Genomic DNA, 15,475 nt, shown 5'->3' with positions numbered 1-15,475 from the left:
CTCAGTCCAACAGCTTATTCAGTGCTTGGATGCGGTTCTTTCAGAGGACGTGGGACATTCCCAGGATTCTCAGACTCCATCTGGCCAGGTGCTCCTGGTGATGTTCTCTCTCTCCCACTACAGCCTTGCTTTTCAGTCCAGCCCTGGGCATGAGGCCAAAACATCTCCCCAACAGTGCATTCTAACTGAAACGGTCTAGCACTGAAGCTGCAGGTGCTCAGTGAAGCATCAACAATCGCTTTGGGATTTTAAACCATCAGCTGCTGGTCTATTGGCATGCAAACTGGGACCGGGGAGTCATCCCGCAGCTGATTGGTGGGCCGCTTCACCCTGGAGAAGAGGGGAGGGACTTGCACTTCTGACCAGGGTCACCAAAGTTCAGGAACGAGGTTCATCCTCCAACACAACAGTTTCTCAGCTACCTTATGGAGGCGGAGATCCAGGCTGGCAGGAATAGCGTTCTATGTATAGCGTTCTCTTTTCAGAGATGTGGGGGAGGGACCTTTGACTGGCCATGGGAACCTTCACAGAATGTGCTATAATACCTAGCTAGGCGTTAGTTTCGAACCCGTGTCGGGACTGACAAACAGGTGGATGAGGTCTTATGAGTCGTGATCTGATAACCTCCAGCCCAAACGCGAGGTAGTTTGCACCTACCGGACAGCATGGTTGACAAAGAGATGAAATGTTGCACTGAATATCGACTAAATATCCAGACGGGACAGTGTTTAACATTACATCGTGAAGTAAGGGAGTGGTGTGTGTGATCGGATGGTTGCTGGTTCAAATCCCAGAGTCGGCAGAGTGACTTCACTGTCAAGCCCTTGAGCAAGGCTTAGCCCCCAGGTGCTCCAGGGTCTGGCTGACTCAGCCTGTCACTCTGGATGAATGCATCTTCTAAATAAAATGAAAGTGATGTAGCAATCAGCTCATGTAACACGGGATTTCAGCACCACACGTGTTCTGTGGTTTACATCTCTTCATAAATGCGGCTTTTGTGCAAGTTACCTCGAAGAGCCCATGACCTCATCATGATACTTTTATTATAGATAAGTTTTGAGGTATTTCCACAGAAGTTTTATTTCTGTTGTTAGTTGCATAGCAACTGGTCATCGCCAAGGGTTTGCTGATGTGACCTGAAGTTGTTTGAGAATGATTGTGTTCTCCCAGGTCCAGAATACAGCAATAATCCTCAAAAACGCAGGGAAGGTTTTCATCTCCATGTGGGTTTGTTTTTTTAATGGTAGGGAATTGAAAAACTGAAGAATAGCGACGAGGCTTGTCTGTCTGCTGATCTACCTATCTAAATAAAACCACCAAAATATCTGGAGAGTAGCTGGAGCAAAACTCTTAACAATGTCTACGTGAAAAATGTCTTTAATTCAAATTTGAAAATAGCGGTGGAAAATTACAAGTTAATTTATGTGACCGAAGTGTGCGCTGTAATTACTTTTATAGGTAATGCCGCCCTCAGAGGGAAGCCATTGTCTCAGCTCAGCTCCTGACTAACGGCTCCATACGGGACCCTGATGGCCGCTGAGGCGTGAATTGATGGAATGGCACTGAGACTGAGATTCGACCATTAAGCCCCCATAAAGAGCGGCGATTCTGCTAAGGGCTGAGCTGCTGTGGCGTCACCTTCTGAGGGCTGCCAGGAGGTCAATGCATCCCCGCTGTGTGCTTCCCAGAATTCATTGCTGTGTGATCACATGACCTCACGTTGCTGCGCATGTGATGCAGAATACCTAACCAATGTATACTGTAAATATAATAAAGAATAATGGTGATCGCATTAGTGTAGATCCCACAAGTCTCTTATACGGCTGTGTCAACAGAGCAGGAGATGCAACTATAGCTACAAGCCACAGCGAATCGCTGCCAAATGATCCTGCCACCTTTGTTTAATTTCCATGTGCTCTTATTTCATTCGCTAGACCTGGAAAATTAGAGTAAATTAGATCGTGGGTTTGCATATAATAAGTGCATAGAGCACGCCGCTGTAAATGCCTCATAAGGTTTGTGTGCAGAGGTCTGGTAACCAGAACGTGTAATCGTGTAGCTAACGAGAGCAGATAGAATCAGCATCTGGAGATTCTGGCGTCAATCACAGTTTGGGCTGAGGGGGTTGGGTGGGGTGGGGGGGGGGGGGGGGGTCATTTAGAGTGAGGGAGAGCAGCCAACAAAATGGTAGGACAGAAGCAGATAAGACAGAAAAAAAATACATCACAAAAAGACGTCATGCCCATCAAATGTGAAAAGCAAGGCTTTTAAAAAAGATTCATGCAAAGAGTTGCCAGAGTCCTTTAATACCCTGAGACACTCAGCTGGGGTCATATGATGCTAGAATTTAAGCGCATTAAGTGTCAGGTGGGCAACAGGCTGGGGGACTAAGGGGCACCAGCAAGTTTGAGGCATTTAGCTGAACTAGTGCTTCTGCTAATGAGGAACCTGCCTGTGAGGATGGTTTATGCACCAGCACCGTCTTCATTTCTGTTATAATGCCACAGGTGTTTTCGTTTTTCATTTGTGCCATGAAATGAGCACGAAAACATTCCCTCGCTGCCATATTCGGACATTTCTGTGTAATTGTTTTTATAAAGGTTCCTAGATATTAAATTATGAACACTCATATCAAATTCCTGGAATTACTCCTATTTATAATGGACTAACCGCAGTAATAATATTGTGAATTATGACCCGGCCTCTTCTTTTATGTAAGGCAGGGTTGCAGTGACCCTGGCACCTGTTCCAGGAAGCTCAAGAGTGTCTGAGGACTGAGACTCCCTGGGTGGGGTGCCCGTCCCTCAGGGGGATCGGGGCAGGGGTCACAGGATAGGATGAATGGATGGATAGAAGGACGGATGGATGGATGATATAAGGATGGATGGATAGAATGATGGATGGATGGATGGATAGATAGATATATAGAAGGACAGTTGGATGGATGGATGGATGGATGGATGAATATCTGAGCTGGGCAACCTTCGGGAAATAATACCAGCTGATTCTGTGCATAAAACATTTAAGGAGGAATTAGGAAAAAACTTGCAGCGATGAGTCACATCTGGATACAGTGTTTGGCTTAGCAGCGATGAATCACATCTGGATACAGTGTTCAGCTTAGCAGCGATGAGTCACATCTGGATACAGTGTTCAGTTTTGATCGTACAGAGCGTTAAATAGGAAAAGAATCAGATAGAAACACATGAAACGCAGTGATACACCAACAAGTCCCTGATCATCCTTGGTGTGTAACATGTTTCCCATGTGTATGTAAGTGTGTGTCTCAGGTGTTTATAAACAAGTGTATATACACTCACCTAAAGGATTATTAGGAACACCTGTTCAATTTCTCATTAATGCAATTATCTAATCAACCAATCACATGGCAGTTGCTTCAATGCATTTAGGGGTGTGGTCCTGGTCAAGACAATCTCCTGAACTCCAAACTGAATGTCAGAATGGGAAAGAAAGGTGATTTAAGCAATTTTGAGCGTGGCATGGTTGTTGGTGCCAGACGGGCCGGTCTGAGTATTTCACAATCTGCTCAGTTACTGGGATTTTCACGCACAACCATTTCTAGGGTTTACAAAGAATGGTGTGCAAAGGGAAAAACATCCAGTATGTGGCAGTCCTGTGGGCGAAAATGCCTTGTTGATGCTAGAGGTCAGAGGAGAATGGGCCGACTGATTCAAGCTGATAGAAGAGCAACTTTGACTGAAATAACCACTCGTTACAACCGAGGTATGCAGCAAAGCATTTGTGAAGCCACAACATGCACAACGTTGAGGCGGATGGGCTACAACAGCAGAAGACCCCACCAGGTACCACTCATCTCCACTACAAATAGGAAAAAGAGGCTACAATTTGCACGAGCTCACCAAAATTGGACAGTTGAAGACTGGAAAAATGTTGCCTGGTCTGATGAGTCTCGATTTCTGTTGAGACATTCAAATGGTAGAGACAGAATTTGGCGTAAACAGAATGAGAACATGGATCCATCATGCCTTGTTACCACTGTACAGGCTGGTGGTGGTGGTGTAATGGTGTGGGGGATGTTTTCTTGGCACACTTTAGGCCCCTTAGTGCCAATTGGGCATCATTTAAATGCCACGGCCTACCTGAGCATTGTTTCTGACCATGTCCATCCCTTTATGACCACCATGTACCCATCCTCTGATGGCTACTTCCAGCAGGATAATGCACCATGTCACAAAGCTCGAATCATTTCAAATTGGTTTCTTGAACATGACAATGAGTTCACTGTACTAAAATGGCCCCCACAGTCACCAGATCTCAACCCAATAGAGCATCTTTGGGATGTGGTGGAACGGGAGCTTCGTGCCCTGGATGTGCATCCCACAAATCTCCATCAACTGCAAGATGCTATCCTATCAATATGGGCCAACATTTCTAAAGAATGCTTTCAGCACCTTGTTGAATCAATGCCACGTAGAGTTAAGGCAGTTCTGAAGGCGAAAGGGGGTCAAAGACCTTATTATTATGGTGTTCCTAATAATCCTTTAGGTGAGTGTATATACAAATGTCCACACTATGTGATTAAAATCTGTTATTTTGATGTTGTAGGGACCATTTTTCCAGTCCCCACAAGTGGAAACAGTTGTTTTTGTGTGGATACTTATGGTTAAGGTTAGGGTTAGGGTCGCCATGTTGGGATTAGGGTCATGTCCATAGAAATGAATGGAGAGTCCCCACAAAGATATGAGTACTGGTCTGTGTGTCTGTTCTGTGACTGTGTGTGTGTGTGTGTGTTTCCAATGCTGTACTGATCCCTCGAGGCAGCATCTGAATGCAGAAACAGCCCTTAAAAAAAGATATATTACTCTTCAATGCAAAACAGGGCATTAAAGGCAGCACTGCTTTCACATTCCCTGTTCATTTAATTTGTTTAATTTTGCTTCCACTTACAGTTGGCTGCTCTTCTATAAAGTGACGGGTGAACATTTACAGTGGCTCAGTTTCAGTTCCTGGGAACTAAAAGAAAAGGATGAGGCAGAGTTAACGGAGAAAACGGCTCTCTTGCGTGGTTCCCCGAATAAGCGCCTGAACCTCGTCCAGTCATCAGACTCCCTCTCCACCTTCAAGACACGTCTCAAGACCCATATGTTCCAGGAACACCTCTTCTAGCCTGGAACCTCACCATGTTCCCCGAATGATCTTAATGTGGCACTTTCTGCAGATTTGAACAGCTGTCTTATTAGGTTCTCCTCTGGTTAGAAGTTGTTGTGTAGTTCCTGCTATGATCCTGCTTACACTCGTACCTGGACATTCACTGGAAGCTCAGCCAAGCTGCACTTATGCTAAGTTGACTCCTTGAAAGCTGCCTCAATTGTACATGTCTTCAGACAAAAGTGTCTGCTAAATATTCATAATACAGAGGTGGAAAGTTCAGGTTCAGAAAGTACAAATCCAGACCAAGGTTTTGTTTCAACCAACCAGTTGAGTACTCTGTGACTGTGACTCTTTATACTCAACTGGTTGGTTGAAACAAAACCTTTATGGAGCTGAATTTTCCACCTCTCTTAAATGTAAAACGACATTAGCGCTGTTGATCTGGGTGGTGGTCGATGCTGTGACCCCATCCTTTCTCCAGCTGAGAACCTGAGGCCCAGAGCTCCTCCTGAGTCGCTCTTCTGCTCCGTCTCTCCCTGATGTTTGGGAGAAAATAATAATGAGAATCACAGCTCCCGTTCTCCCACACAGCTGCTTGGGGTGAGATGTGTTACGGCCGAGGCAGTGTTCTGTGCTTGTTAAAAAGTCAGATACATTCTTCAGAGATTCGTCTCGCCGAAGGGGCGTTCGGCACACCAACGAGTGCTCGAACCTTGGGTCAAAAAATCGGATTTATATATGGCGGGAAAAGGGATCCTGAGCGCTTCCAGAGGACATTTAGCGAGGGTGGGGCTGATAAATGAAGCACTCATCAGGCATCCAGCCCCCAATCTACAGCCCTTATCATGCCTGACTGTGACGGACATGTTGGCCATTATTTGAGTCACTTAATGCCTGTAGGAATCACTGATACCTCCGACCAAATTCACTCTGGCCGTATATACCAACAGTTTATAATTGTCGGTGTGGGATCTTTAAAAGCTTAGCAATTTTTGTTTTTGGGGGGGTGCATGAAAGCACTTGAACCCTGGTCTCCCACTGCAGTGAACCTGCCTGCCCCGTACTGCAGTATATATAAAATAACGGGCAAGATTTAGAAGGCATATTGAAAAAGTTAATCTATGTTTTGAGAGTCCCCGCAAGTTGAGATCTTGATCCTTCGAAATTAGGTTTGCTTTTTCCTACTAATGATCTGCGGAGAAGCACACAGGTCTGTACTCAGCTGCCCTGCTTGTCGGAGATGCCTCTGCTGTGATCATCTCACTGGATCCTTGCGGGGGGCTCCAATGCCCCCTCCCCCCCAGCACTGAGATAAGGTTCAGCCCCAAACTCAGCAGGGAGGCTGACCATCGAACTGGGCTGGGCTTCCCAAGGTAACCATGGCAACACTTGACCAGTGACGCATTTCCAGCAGTTTATTCGAGGCGTCCAATCGGATGTAATTTAAAGTGCCACCGAGAGATTCAGGCAGGTCACTGCACAAGGCTAGTTGAGCTTAATCTAAATTAATTCCCAGCTGACTGCGAGTGATGTGCAGATCGCTGGTCACATATTTACATTGAAATTCATTATATAAGTGCTCGTTTATTTTGTTCAAGTTGCACAGCTATAATCAGATAGTGCAGAGAAGCATTTTCAGTCATGGTTTGTACTTAATCACCCATGAAATTACAATCAGCTTCTTATTTTCAGTATATTATACTAGTGTAATCTAAAGTATCACATAAGATATTGGAAACTGTTTAAAAAAATGGTAGAATTCAGTTTGTTTCCCCAAGTTGTTTCTAATTCAGTAGTTTCTGCACTGTTTTGTGCCTTATAGAAAAACGAAATATTAAATGATTCATTTAAATGGTTTGACTGCATGGAAATCGATGCATTTATTTCTGCAAGAGTGGGAAAGTGTTGCTTATCCCTTACGGGCACTGGCGGTGTACCACCCCTCAAACCACGCATTTGCATAGGGGCCCTGAGGTTTGGGAGCCCTCTGCTGGCGAAAAACTGTAACCACACTAAATATTAAATAAACACATTGCTAATATAGGAGATGCTGAAGCGACATGTTCTGCTAACCAGTTAGCTAGATACAGCTCTATTCGCTAGCTATTTAGTTTTTGAAATATGGGGGGCAGAAATAACAAACCTGCCCCAGTTTATGGGGCTGGGGGGGCAGATCTTGAAGTGTGTCCCAGGAATAGTCCCTAGGGATGGGATCTGGGCTCTAAAATTCACAAGTTTGGTTTCTGTTATTACTGAGGTGATTTTTCAGACGTGCTCTAGGAATGCCATCATTTCCGCCTCCTCCTGTCCAATAGGTCCTACCAGCCGTACGTTTAGAGCGTAGCTGTTCAAATCACGGTCCTCAAGGTCCGAGTTCTTCCAGCCTTCCTTTACCTATGAGCCAAATGTGAAGCCTCCAGCCAATCAGAATCAGTTATTCTTTAAACTAACTACCTGGGAGAGCTGAAAACACGCACTGGATTTGGAATCTAGGGCCAGATTTAAAGAGCCCTGGTTTAGAGGTTACAGACAGGTTACAGACAAACCTGGAATGGCTGTAATGTCCAGCTGAGATCTCCATCTCGTACCTCAGGCTGCACAGAAGTAGTTTATACAGCAGACACCCACCAAGCAACAGAGCGTCTGTCCAACTGGGTGATTCTGAACAAGGGATTTCAGTTTCAGTCACATGAAAACCGTCCCTGGGATCCCATGCAATCATTAAAATGTGACTCTTTAACTGTTTTAATTTTCTCCCACTCCAAGGAAGTGTATTATTATTTTTCTCCTTCTTTTTGCCTTAGGAACTGTTAATGCATCTTGAAAATACTCAAAACAAGAAGCAAGCAAAGAAACTTTAAAGAATTAGTTCTTTAGTCCTCCTTAGTTAATCAACTAGATCCAGCTCGGCTGTCAGACCCCAAGACACACGTGTACACAAAGCCTACCACCCCCTGCCTGTCCTGATTGGCTGCGGGGAGAGCAGTGGGAGGAGCCAGATGCGAGAGTGACGAAGCACATCTCATAAAGCCCAAGGCCGGCTGAGCTCGTCTACTGAGGTGTGATACGCTCGCCGCTTCCCTCATCTCCGAATGACGGTCCTCTCTGCTCCGTGACTCATCCAGCTTCTCTCTCTCTCTCTCTCTCTCTCTCTCTTCACTTTCACTTCCTCTCTCTCTCCCCCTGTTTCCCCAGCTGGGGGGATGAGCATTCACAAGGAGGTGGCCCAGGGCTGCTTGTGGATTGGTGGGGAGCTCAGCAGGGGGTGTGTAGGGGGGGGGGTCAGGGGAGCAGGTAGGAAGCATCCCTAGGGGGTAGGGCAGGTGGACCAGCAGCCTGTGTTCAGCTGCACTATGCCCAGGCACCTTCTGGTCCAACGTGGAGAAGAGAAGCCCTGGTAGAGGAGTCTCCTGGACTGAATATTAAGAAGAAGATCGTGGCAAAAAAGCTCAGCCCTGATCTGGAAGATGAATGTCTCTCATCATGGGCTAATCCATCCCAGGAACCTGAGTTTGGGTACCTCCAGCAATGAATCCACCGGAGGAAAGAGCTCCTCATCCTCCGGCTGCTATGAGCAGCTCCTGATCTCCACAGAGGTCTTCTTGACCCTGGGCATCATAAGCCTGCTGGAGAACATCTTGGTGGTCACCGCCATCGTGAAAAACAAGAACCTGCACTCGCCCATGTACCTGTTCATCTGCAGCCTGGCCGTGGCGGACATGCTGGTCAGCGTCTCCAATGCCACGGAGACCATCGTCATAGCGCTGATCACCAACGACGAGCTGAACATCCGCGTCAGCCTCATCAAGAGCATCGACAACGTATTCGACTCCATGATCTGCAGCTCGCTGCTGGCTTCCATCTGCAGCCTGCTGGCCATCGCCGTGGACCGATACGTCACCATCTTCTACGCGCTGCGCTACCACAACATCGTGACAGTGCGGAGGGCGGTGGCCATCATCACCTGCATCTGGACGTGCTGTACGGTGTCAGGCGTGCTCTTCATCGTCTACTCGGAGAGCACCACCGTGCTCATCCTCCTCATCACCATGTTCTTTGCCATGCTAGCCCTCATGGCGTCGCTCTACGTGCACATGTTCCTGTTGGCGCGCCTGCACATGAAGCGCATCGCCGCCTTGCCGGGCAGCGCCCCCGTGTGGCAGGCGGCCAACATGAAGGGCGCCATCACTCTCACCATCCTGCTGGGCGTCTTCGTGGTGTGCTGGGCCCCCTTCTTCCTTCACCTCATCCTGATGATCTCCTGCCCACGGAACCCCTACTGCGTCTGTTTCATGTCGCACTTCAACATGTACCTCATCCTCATCATGTGCAACTCCGTCATCGACCCCATCATCTACGCCTTCCGCAGCCAAGAGATGAGGAAGACCTTCAAGGAGATCTTCTGCTGCTGGTACGGCCTCACCAGTTCCTGCATCTGTGAAATGCCCAGTGGCTGAGGGTCCTTCACAGAGAAACGACAACATTCGCTTTTGACGCCTTATGCCAGTTTAACGTTCCCCTCACTTCTCGGTAACGCGGTAGTTTGTGTCACCTTCCCTCCTCAGGAGGTAGGTCGGCTGATGGAAAGACAGAAGCTTTCCGGTGGATGTGCTTTCTAATTTTAAAAAATGCATTATGTGCCACGCAGAACAGCCTGGCTGCGGCTATGACATGTATTTTAAAAACATCCATTTGGATGCGTTCGAAGAGGAAAGAAAACCGAACATGACAGAACGTTAAGCTTTATTTACGAGGACAACGCGCAAACGGAATAATTTGGCACAAATATATGGCGACGCACTTTATAGGACGAACACGCATACCGATAGGTGTATGGAGCAGAAAACTATAAAATGAAATGTTTGCATGGCCGCTTTGGTGTTCCATCGCACAGTTTATGGCTAAAATGAACAAATAATCAGTTTCTGTAAACATGAAACACGTATAGTTATGCTATCCGAATGTGCCAGCTTCTGATTTCCCGGTGTCCGCGTAAAGTTGCGCGTTTGCGGATCCGTGTGCGCGTTCTGTGTGACCTGAGCGCGGAGGCGCCCCGCCGCCTTAATTCTGTCCTTTCCCGATTTCCTGTGCATGTTGTGGTATCAGGCTGCTTGTTGTCCTTAAGCTGTGAAATAACGACCTTTCATTATCGGTGTCGGAGTGGATGTATAGTTTTAATAAATAATAATGACTTGTCTATTTTCTTCCAGTCGTGTCTCATTCTCGATCCTTCCCGTTTTAGCTGGTCTGAATGCTGCACTCACATTTCGTGACAAAGAGGTGCTATTTTAAAGAATGTGTCACTCGTGTTCCTGTCTGCTTCCCTAAAATTCAGTGTGGGTGTTTTTCTTTTCCCGTGTACTGAGAAGAAACGTTCGTCCAGGGCTCGGTTCTGCCCATTGAAGTTGGTTTTTGCGGTCCCGAAGTTTACATATCCATGAGATATAATTAACCAGTATCATGAAATCAGAGGTGGAAAGTTCAGGCCCAGTAAGTACAAATACAGACCAAGATTTTGTTTCAACCAACCAGTTGAGTACTCCGTAACTATAACTCTTTATGCTAAACTGGTTGAGTGAAATAAAACCTTGGTCTGGATTTGTACTTTATGGACCTGAACTTTCCACCTCTGCAGAATATATACTCAGACATTAGCTGCGCCACCCGTTAATTTTACACAATGACATGATTCTCAAAAATTATGCATCAGACTATGTAGCTGTTAATTAAGTAGCCTATTTAAAATAATACTAAAGAATTAGTACGGCGTGTCTAATCTAACTGTAAATACTGCATGTAAAGTGAACTATGCAATCGTGCACTTTTTGGTAAATGATTTAGAAAAATCTCACGAAAGCCATTTGCTCAGACTAATATATTTTTCTATTAACCGCTTGTCTCCTTAAATAGTTTAGTGTGGAAATGTAAACAATCTATGTAATATGTAAGAGTTAAATGGGATAAAACATAGAGAGGCACCTCTCATTTCTTATCGAGCTTGTTCAGGTAAAGTGGGACAGCTCTTCTGCAAAAACGGGACAGTAGTTTTGTATAGAGGCAACATGTACTTTAATTGCACAAAGCAATATTTTATTGACCAAAAAAAAAACCTATAAATAAATTCATTAGAACATTTCGTTGACTACTACTTTTATATAAATAAGTAGGCTAATTGTTTTATTTTTCATTTCATGAGTGTCCTTAAATCTCAGTGAAATCTTCCTTGGCATATCTTGCCGGCATTTGGTCGGTGGGGGGGAAGCTTCCCTACGTATTTTCGGGCGATCGCATTGACCTGTTAGCTGCCAAAGAAATACAGTATTTGTCATATCGCGCTGGACGATCGCGATCGACCAGTTGGGGACCCCCGATCTACATTATTTACATGTAAAAATGTGTCCCAATTTACCTGAAAAGTACTGTTCCACTTTTACTAGAACCTTCAGCCAAAGAGGGACAGCGCTAAAATCAAAAGCAAACAAAAAAACTAATGTATTTGTTCAAAAATGTGCTATATTTATAAAACAATCTCCAGCCCTCTTTTAATAAAATACAACAACTTAAACAATATACCCTATTATATGTTTCTAGCAGTCTTATCTTTCGAAAGAGCTTTTTCGTTTGTCGGTCCATTTTCGCTCCACAGTCTTGAAATTATGAACACAGCCATCATTAACATGCCACACAAATGAAACCAGTTGTTGAAGACCAAGCCCTGTTGTAGCATGACTTTAGCACTGTTGGTTATCATTAGTTGTTGATTTTTTTTTTTAAGTAGCACAGGGCAAATCTTAAATGCCCCACTTTTGCTGAATTCACCTTAGGTTAGGAATGCAAATACATGCAATGTCTGGTAGTGATTTTATGCATTACATTGGGTTTCGGCTGGATTGAGTTATACTCTAAAGAAGTTGTAGAATCAAATGAAAGACGAAGGAATAGTGGTGACCAGCCGGTCATCAGGAGTGGTGAGGAACCATAGGCCTACTTGAGTGAAGGTACAAAATCGGGAACTGGAGCGCACTCGCCAGGAAGCTTCGTAGCTTAAAACATCACCATCACATTTGAGACCTCAATAATTGCAATAGATAATTTAATAACATAATAATACGATTAACAAGCAGCTTCTTCAAAGAGGCAGAGATTAATTGCGCCTGCATGGATGCATAAGGTATTAAACGAGGCTGTATGAGGTATAGGGTGAGTGTTAATTAAGTGTGAGTTTAATGACTCCGGAGCCGCGGTCACCGGCTCTGTAATTAAGAAGCGAGGGCGGGCAGACGGCACCTAGCTGTCACGCCTCATACCCCGCTGACAGATGGAGGGACCCGCTGGTGCACCACCGCAACCAAATTCGGAACGCCAAAAGACTTTTTTGGTGATGGTTTGGTAGTCTTTTTGGAGAAATTATCATAAAATCGCATCTGAGTGCGAGATAATTAACCTGTTTCCATGGTTGCCAATTTCGGTGGCTGTAGTGAGATTTTCCATTCGAGACAAGTCTCCACACACATGCACACGTATTTATATGTAGTTTTACTACCTTGTAATTAGTCTTTAGGGTTTGAAAACTACCCGCAACCTTATGAATGTAGCTAATTTTACAATTATATAATAAATTAATATAAATTTGCTGTAAGATATCTTGCATGAGGGAGTCTTTAAGTGTGAGAGTCACGTCAGATGCGTGATGGTTGGCAGCCCTGTGTGTTTCCGGCAGTATTCTGGTACTGCATTACCACCAACAACCAGAAGGGGTGCTAAAGCACCTTCAGCGCCCCTATATCCTCCACACTACCGTGTCCTGCCTTTTTTCCCCACATCCTACGGGCCCACGTGAATCCAGGCTTGGGAGACTTCCTTGCATGCTACTTCAGTTTAGTGTCTCCCTCTTTATACACCCTTCCAGGTATCTTCTATGTTTGCAGCCAGGGCTGGCTCTGTGGTCCCTGGCTACCACGACGGCACAGGTAGGAACCCACTCGGCGTTCACGTCGGGCGACACAGTATGATAAAACAGGCATATGATTGTGCGTAGTTAGAGTTATCAGAGGAAATGTGCTGTTCAGCCACAGACTTTTCTTTGTCTTTGTTCATTTGGTCTTAGTAATGCCACAGGTCATTTAAAAATTGATTTTTTATATATATATATATATATATATATATATATACACACACACACACACACACACACACACATGTACATACAGTACTGTGCAAAAGTCTTAAGGAAATGTTTCAATCTTTTTATCTGGGTAGTAAGTGCACATTTGCTCAGAACAGAAACACAATTTAACACTGGAACATATGACAATGAAAAGTTACACAATAAAAACTCACAGGCATTTCTTCTTTCTCCAAGAAGTTATTGATGTCCAGTTGGGTGTCTAGATGGACACCGCCTCATTTTCCACGCCTCTCCTCAGGGGCACCTCAGCCGTTCCGTGTATTTGTTAAATGTCGCCACTGGCTTGCTTAATTTATTAACTAAATTAGTATTTGAAAGTCAGAGAGGTATTGATTAGCCATATGAGGTCTGCTAGTGGTCAAGTCAAAAATTCGTGGGTGTCTTGCATGGTTGCTGCAAATACAGGGGCGATTTTAGCTGAGGTTTTGAAATGCCGGACCTGACACATTTTTACAGGCATAATATCCTAATTTTACACAAACATGACGATAATTTAATCATCATTTTCTTTGCCAGCCTACGACTTTTGACAGTATTGTGTGTGTGTGTGTGTGTGTGTGGATTATGTTTATATTACGTTGTGGGGACCAAATGTTCCCCACAATGTGATAAAAACCTGTTATTTTGACTTTGAGGGAACCATTTTCCAGGTCCCTATAAAGATCTGTGAATGCAATTTAAAAAATTAAAATGCCCAAAGTCTCGTATTTTGTTTGGTTACCTATGGTTAATGTTAAGGCTGGGTAGGGGTTAAGGTCGTCATGTTGGGATTAGAGTTTTCCCCATAGAAATGAATGGAGAGTCCCCACAAAGATATAATTACAAACCTGTGTGTGTTTGTGTGTGTATATTTGTGGTTGAGTCGGTACTGTGAATTGTTATGGGACTGGCCCACCTGATTTTCGGCCAGTCCTCCCACGCTATGGTTTCTGGCTCTGCTACTGGCCCCCAGTCTCCTTAGATAACTCTACGGCCCACCCAGCATTTCAAAGCTGGAGCCTGTGCCGTCATCAAGGTGCAAAGCACATCTGTCGACTCCTCGGGTCGAGCAGGTGATTTGAGCTTTGCTCTTACACGGCTCCTGTCCACAGGCTCCTTTGTTGAAACACACAGCAGTGTCCCCGTCTGGTTCCCGCACCCGGAAACCATGAAGGCAGGACTGCGTATCAGCCGTCAGCTCGCAAGCTGGGGAGCTGATCATCTGCGCTTGGCTTTGGGTCCAGCGCAGCCATTAATCTCCACTTAACTAATGTCCCCTGATGGGCGCCGTTCTCATACTTGGCCCAGTCTATGTTACTGAGACCTTGTGTTCCCAGACACAATGGCTAATCATAGAAGCCGTGGGACAATGTCATGGAGAGACGGCTCACTGGCAGAACCCAATAGATCTCATTAAAACGGTGCCGGAAGGACTTCACAGTTAACGCCTACTGCATCTTGAACTACTCATAACCATTAATGTGAGATTTTGACACATGTGGCTGGTGTTAAGATCATACTTTATACATGTTTTTATTTAGTTATAATGTGAAATGTATCATTTGTGTGTTTGTTCCTGAGCAACAAATTAATCCACACGTAAGCCAATAAACGCAGTTCCCAGATCAGTGTATAATCGTACAGAAGAGTGGCATTTACCTCAGTACACCACATTTACCACAATACTCCATCATATCCCTGAGAAAATTACAGGTAAATTAGCTGCATGTGTTTATACATTTACAACAATACACTACATTTGCCATAGTATACCCTAATACCCCTGAAACAATAACTGCTACAGGTAAATGAGCTGCTAACGTATCTACATTTATCACGGCACACTACATTTACCACAGTACACCATAATACCCCTGACACAATAACAATAAATAGCTTAATGCAGATTACTTAGCCCTGTACCCAACGTTTACTACCAGTCAAACTACTCACGGTTTGTGGGCCCCCTGTTGGTCACAAAGAGTCACTACACTGGTGACTTTTTGAGTGCCCAAACTTTGATACTGAGGGGCAGTAACATCTTGACCGACGTGCATTTCCAGGCGGTTCCTGCAGGAAATTCCACACAGCATTGAACTCAGAGCTTAAAGAGACGGATCATCTTCAAGACAGTCGGAGAGTCAAGTCAGCACAAGTTCGGTGGAGGCCGTAAAA

The 15,475-nt window shown here is 45.0% G+C and overlaps 1 protein-coding gene across 1 annotated transcript; it reads left to right on the top strand.

Annotated features, from left to right (window-relative positions):
• The first annotated feature begins 8,433 nt into the window (after window positions 1-8,433).
• Window positions 8,434-15,451, top strand: LOC111846195 (melanocortin receptor 4-like). Its single transcript, XM_072711252.1, has 3 exons — window positions 8,434-9,544; window positions 13,043-13,103; window positions 15,364-15,451. The coding sequence occupies exons 1-3, from the start codon at window positions 8,601-8,603 to the stop codon at window positions 15,394-15,396; spliced, it is 1,038 nt and encodes a 345-aa protein (XP_072567353.1). The 5' UTR covers window positions 8,434-8,600; the 3' UTR covers window positions 15,397-15,451.
• The last annotated feature ends 24 nt before the right edge of the window (window positions 15,452-15,475 follow it).

The sequence above is a fragment of the Paramormyrops kingsleyae genome, chromosome 4 (genome assembly GCF_048594095.1).
Source record: "Paramormyrops kingsleyae isolate MSU_618 chromosome 4, PKINGS_0.4, whole genome shotgun sequence".
Lineage (NCBI taxonomy): Eukaryota > Metazoa > Chordata > Actinopteri > Osteoglossiformes > Mormyridae > Paramormyrops > Paramormyrops kingsleyae.
The sequence above is the reverse complement of the archived record's forward strand: the minus strand, read 5'-3'. Positions and strand labels throughout refer to the sequence as shown.

Bases quoted from the DNA above. Each gene is read 5' to 3' on its own strand.
- LOC111846195 (XM_072711252.1), top strand. From the start codon at position 8,601: ATGAATGTCTCTCATCATGGGCTAATCCATCCCAGGAACCTGAGTTTG. The intron at 9,545-13,042 runs GTACGGCCTCAC...ACACCCTTCCAG, and splicing joins AAGGAGATCTTCTGCTGCTG to GTATCTTCTATGTTTGCAGC. The intron at 13,104-15,363 runs GTAGGAACCCAC...GTGCATTTCCAG, and splicing joins TGGCTACCACGACGGCACAG to GCGGTTCCTGCAGGAAATTC.